General features: G+C 37.2%; 1 protein-coding gene across 1 annotated transcript; it reads left to right on the top strand.

Annotated features, from left to right (window-relative positions):
* Positions 1 to 3,470: 3,470 nt before the first annotated feature.
* On the top strand, positions 3,471 to 4,618 carry her3 (hairy-related 3). The gene is made up of 4 exons (XM_078254943.1): positions 3,471 to 3,524; positions 3,650 to 3,745; positions 3,886 to 3,967; positions 4,137 to 4,618. Exons 1-4 carry the CDS (start codon positions 3,471 to 3,473, stop codon positions 4,616 to 4,618), a joined length of 714 nt encoding a protein of 237 aa, XP_078111069.1.
* Positions 4,619 to 6,412: the final 1,794 nt, after the last annotated feature.

The following is a 6,412-nucleotide window of genomic DNA, read 5'->3' as shown; positions in this document are numbered from 1 at the left end:
TTGCAAAACATTCAGTAATTTAAAATGCATATTTAAAACAGCATAACATTCTTCACTTCACGCCATCTGTGCTTCGGAGAAGCGCGGTCACGCCATCTACGCTTAAATATATATTGCGCGTCTACACGAGGTTGCGTGGTAGGCTCAAGGTGTATGCGCTTGGTGTCGGCAGACTTTTAAAAGATATTCATAATAAAATAAATAAAATAAAATTGTTTTCTGCAAACTCCACCAGATTCTTGTTCTACATCTCACAGACTACCACTGTGGTGATTTTCATGTTGCTTTACTGTTTTATTATTTATTAATTGCCTGCCAAAGTACTATACTCTATACCTGGCTATAAAGCAATATTTAATAAATTCATCAAAATTTCAAATCAAATTGTTTTCTGCAAACTCCACCAGATTCTTGTTCTTCATCTCACAAACTACCACTGTGGTGATTTTCATGTTGTTCTACTGTTTTATTATTTAATAATTGCCTGCCAAAGTCCTATATTGGAGGTGCCATAACAAGACTTTGGTCCATAGTTCCAGGCAATGACTGACATATTTGAGTACAGTGCATCACTTAATACACTCATACTGAAAATCAAACAATTTTACTGTATAATGTTGGAGATTTTTGGTTTTATTTAAAGTTAGAGGAAAGATACAACAACACTCCGTTGGAACATATTTGTGTCTCAGATGAAATGATTTAACCTTCTAAATAAGAATTTCTCTCAAGATCATCCAGATTCTCTTTCATCACACTGCCAACGACTTGAATTTGGGAAGTAGAATTTATATTTTCAATCACTATATAGCTGGTGTGATCCTCTTTGGGAAGAGAGAAGTGGTCAGAAGGAACAGTTTATCCAGGGTAAGTAGTCTTTTTTGTCGTGTCGACGTACAGATGTTTGATTGTTTCAATGTTAGCTGATAAAACATGTTTGTGTGACTGTGTGTACAATATGAAAAAGCAGATACAATTTAATAAATCAGTTTTTTTTAAATAAAAACATTTTAAAATGTAAATTTTTGGATGTGTTACAGACCAACTTTGACAACTACGAAGCAATAGTGTCTTTTGTGAACGTACACAATGTACACTGGAAGTTTCTGGTAAGTATTGACTTTGTTAGTATTTATTATGAATTTTTTTCATGAGGTTGGGAATGATTTGTGAATAATACTTAATGTGTTTCCTGTGTTTTCAGTACATCAGTACAGCAACAAGCTGCGTGTGTTTGGTTGATCCAGCACGCAGCTCCACAGAGCTGACAGACTCCAGCCATGCTGGAAAAAGATTGAAGTATGCAATTACAGTTTTTTTTTTCCTGACTAGATTTAATCCATTCCCTCATCAAGTTATGTCACAATATTAGTCAAGGTAGTAAAAGGAACATTAGTATAGACACAATGGTCAGTAACAGACTAACAATAATTGGCCGCTGGTCATAAAACACAGTTAAGTAAGTTAATAAGAGTGTCATTGTTTCTTTTTGTGAGTATGACAATGATCTGACTGTATCATGTGCTATAGCCTTGACAGTGACTGGATGCCAACCTCAGGGAATATGTTGTTAACATGTCTTAACCGTTTTGTGACACATAATGCTGTTGATTTTTTATATTTTATACACATTGTATGTGTGTGTCTAAGTGCATATAGAACATTATTAATCTCATAAATAATTTTCACACAGTGAGTACTTCAAAATGAGGAGGACCTCCCTTGGCAGGACTGACTGGGTTGACATTAAATGGAAAAGGAGGTGTTATGCAACACCCAGTGCAGCAAGATGGAAATAGCTGTGGGGTACTTGTCATCATGGTAAGATTAATATTGCAATATATTACCAGATTTTTGAATGATCTCCATTAATTCAGCATTTTGGATTTAATTCTGTTTTCTAGAATTTACAATCCCAAATTTTTTTTATCAAAAGTACATCACATATTGTGTCTTTGTTTAGATGGCAAAGGCAGTCATGGAGGCCTTTCCCAAAATTCCAAAAATGGAATTTGGTACATCAAAGAGAGAGATGGCACAGCAGCGTTAACATTTTGCTCTGGAAATACTTAAAGCCTCAGGTGGGTGAGACCTTTTCATAGTTATTATGTGATATTGTAGTACTACAGATCTAAAATAATCTTTTGTATATTAGTGTTTGACACAGAGAGCAACTGTGCCATGTGCGCAACAACAAAACCACCCAGCCACGGACCTTCCATCACTGACTGGGTAAGTTATTGTATGAGTCTTTTAATTTTTAGTTTTTATTGTGCATTTTTTTTGAAAATAAAAAGATAGATGACAGGAAGCAAAGGTTAGAAAAATGGACAATGACATGCAACAAAGGTCTATGGTCAGAATCATTTCAGGGATGGTGTAGTTCACCCACCATGGCGTCCTCTGAATGTCTTTGTATGTCTTTTTAAGTAAAAGTGGTTATATATTTCCTTTTACAGATTCAGTGTGACAGCTGTTCCCGGTGGTTCCATGCCCAGTGCCTACAGATGGACACAGCACAGCTTGATGCTGTGAAGACAGGTCATTGGGATTGCTGTCTGTGTCGGAAATTATGCCACATACAGTATGTGCTGTGTCATAAGCTAACAGTGTTGTAAATACAGTGCATGTGTCTTGATTTACGGAGCAACGTTTTTTGTATAGCACCTACAGTTTTCAGGAATGTAGTGTGAATGTACTTTAAAAATTCTCAAAACTTGTACAGTAAAAATGTTTAATTTTCACTGTGTGTGTTGTCAGATATGTCCTTAACTCAAATATGTCAGTCATTGCCTGAAACTATGGACCAAAGTCTTGTAATGGCACCTCCAGTTTCATATTTTTACTCATTTTACAGCAGCTGAATGGGACTTTGCTTCCAAAAATTTCCAAAATGATATAGTAACATTGTTTGATTTTCAGTATGAGTGTATTAAGTGATGCACTGTACTCAACTATGTCATTGCCTGGAACTATGGACCAAAGTCTTGTTATGGCACCTCCAATATAGGACTTTGGCAGGCAATTATTAAATAAAACAGTAGAACAACATGAAAATCACCACAGTGGTAGTCTGTGAGATGAAGAACAAGAATCTGGTGGAGTTTGCAGAAAACAATTTGATTTTATTTATTTTATTATGAATATTTTTTTAAAAGTCTGCCGACACCAAGCGCATACACCTTGGGCCTACCACGCAACCTCGTGTAGACGCGCAATATATTTTTAAGCGTAGATGGCGTGACCGCGCTTCTCCGAAGCACAGATGGCGTGACCGCAGTGTCTCCTTTGGTTGGCTGTCAAATGACGCCAGTGTTTTACTCATTTGAGCGCAAGAGACAGGCGGGACTGTTTGCATTGAGATGTTAAGTGGGTGTCTCTATATAAATCCCCTCAGAGTCAACTCCTTCATTCGTGCGCCAAAGAGAGAAAGAGATTAACTTCAAGGAAACCAGAAAAGGACTAACAGAATGGTGGCGACGACAGACTGCGTAGACAAGTCCAAACCCATCGCTGGAAACAGGGTGTGTGGAATAACTTATTAAGAGGAACAGAATGTAGGGGTAGAACACTATATACCAGAATTACTGAAGTATGTTGTATGCAATATTCATTTTACCCGCTTTTTCTTTTTTCTTTTTTTTTACAGGTATCCAAACCACTCATGGAAAAGAAACGAAGAGCTCGCATAAACAAGTGTTTGGACCAGTTAAAATCTCTTCTGGAGAGCTACTACAGCAGTAGTGTAAGTATGCAGGGTGTAACTTTAGAATTTCAAACAGTTTTTTTGTATATACTTCGGACCAGTTATTGCAACGCATGCTTAAGTAATTATAATAATTATTAGAAAATTGCTGTATTGTAATCTATTTTCTCTTTTCTCAGATTCGAAAGCGCAAACTGGAAAAGGCCGACATCTTGGAGCTTACTGTGAAACATCTAAGGAACCTCCAAAAGATCCAGAGTTGTAAGTTATAGGCCTAACCTCACGCTTACACACCGTCAATATTCAAATAAGATACTCGGTGGATTTAAGATTATTTTATGGATACATCAGATCAGCTTTAGGCTACGCACAATTGTATGCATAGTGTATGTGTGTTTCTTACCTTACGATGTCTTTCAATTGCTTTCAGGCACTGCCGCTGCTTCCGAGTTCTCTGATTATCAAACTGGTTTTCGCAGTTGCATGGCCAACGTCAACCAGTATTTGCTGATGGCCGACAACTTGAACGGGAGCGACAGCTGGATGTTATCGCAGCTTTCCAGTAAACTCTGTCGCTCTCGGGGACGAGAGGAAGTCTTCAGCACCATGGACAGCAGCCGGGGCCAAGCAGCCGAGACACAGGATGAGGTGCGGATACTTCTTCCATCGGCAGCTGGGCCTGAGGAAAGAAAAACGGCCAAATCTAAAACTCTGAAACCGCTTAGTGCAAGCACGTCTCCTTGTTTACCGAGCGAAGACGCACGACAGTCATCTAGAACCAAACAGACTGTCCCTGTTGCGGCACCCACACAAAGTACTCATGAACAAAGTTTTAGTAACAAGAGACGTCCCCCTGTAAGTTACAGGAATGAAGTTGCAAAACCTCAGCACAATGTCTGGCGGCCTTGGTAAAGCTGTAGATATCCTAAATCATAGCTTGGTTGAATGTTTATTATTGCACTGTATAGATTACAATATGCTATTATAGGTTCTACTGTATATGTTTTATTTTCTTAATAAAATTGACGAAAGAAAGAACGTGTCATGTCTGTTATAGAACCTTAACCTTCCACGGAACGTTTACAACATGGGGCAGATTTATAGCCAGTGATGGCTTATCTCTACAGTCAAATGTTGATTTTTCGATGTCATATTGGTAAAAACAGAGATGGCGAGTGAAAACATGATGGATAGGGGTACCTGTTATATTAGTTAAATTAAAAGAAAATGATAAGCCGCCTCATAGTGCATTTTTCTTTTGTGTATGGTCAAAGTAGATGTGCGGGCACGGAATTAAAATGTATCTTACATTTATCAATTTGTGTTAAACATTTGATAAATTCATTAGGCCTATATAAACATTGAGGTTGTGGTTTCTTCATTTGTCTTTCTTGCAATACATCGCTTTTTCCACAATAAAGGGTAAGGTTAATAAGGGTACAAATCATATAAGTAATGCTTAACTAATGCATAACTCATGATGATTTAATGCATTGCAGGATATACAGGATGTACCATTAATTCCTGTTTATCATCATTTAGAAATTATCAAGACACTATGACTTTGTGATTAGTTTCCTCTAGATAATAATGCTAATTCACAGTTACTTCATACATTAATTTATATGAGACCAAATTAGTTGGATTCCAGTCACATAAAACTTTTAGACCCATTTGCTCAGCCTTTCTGAAAGCAGTACATATTTTCTAGAAATATTAAGCTTTTTTCCAGTGCATTTGTCTCTTGGCACCTCTTTGGTTTTAGTACATCATTCCCCACCGTGCTACACTCGCACTTCTTTCAACAACAAACAAATACACTAATAACTAATACTAATATGTATAATAATAGCATGTCACTAAGTCTGATTAAAAAAAATCATAATGTTTCTATCATTTACTTTGACCATAAAAAAATAAATAAAGATGCCCTAGTTGTTTAAGGCTCAAAAGGCAGCTGCCATTTTTCATTTTCAAACTTATCTGTTTTTGTTTCATTATTATTACTATTATAATCGCCATTATGATTATTTGCTTGTTGGAGTGTACCGCTTTCGAGAATTATCCACTTAAACCAAAATCTTCTAGCAGGTACCATTGACAAATTAGAGCAGAATGGCCTAGAAAAAAGCTTAATATTTCTGTTGTGCTTTCATAGAGGCATTAGTTAAGCATTACTTAAGTATATGAATTGTAGCCTGTCCTTAACAGAAAGTGTAACCGAAATAAGAAACATGGAGTTAACATATAGGAAGAAAAACAATATCCAGGATAGTGGGGGTTGACTGTCATTTCTTCCATTCTTCTCCGGTTTCACGCATAAGTACCGAAACAGTGTCGGGCAAATCAGATGCTTGTCGAGCAGCACAACAATTTTCTGCTACAGGGTGCTAATTACACGCCATGCCTTCTTCTCCCTCTCCTCTGGAGATGGTGAAACGCCGTAGGCTAGACTATAAGAGGAAAGAAAACATGTGAACGTGAATGTAATTGAAATTCCTTCTCGGAAATGAAATGAAATCTCTGTCAGTTTAATTGTTTCTAGCTTTTCTGAAATGTAATTTAGAATAGCTCTACACCGGGTCCACATCAGCGCATTCTTACGTTACGTTGGCTGCTTGCTGCACTGACCCAATTCATACATGTTTCTGTCATCATTCATCTTCCTGTGCATGTCAAACAGGTTTAATGTCGATTGAACGAGGC

Source organism: Sander vitreus, chromosome 7 (genome assembly GCF_031162955.1).
Source record: "Sander vitreus isolate 19-12246 chromosome 7, sanVit1, whole genome shotgun sequence".
Classification (NCBI taxonomy): domain Eukaryota; kingdom Metazoa; phylum Chordata; class Actinopteri; order Perciformes; family Percidae; genus Sander; species Sander vitreus.
Note: the sequence above shows the minus strand (reverse complement) of the source record. Positions and strands in the feature narration are given on the sequence as shown.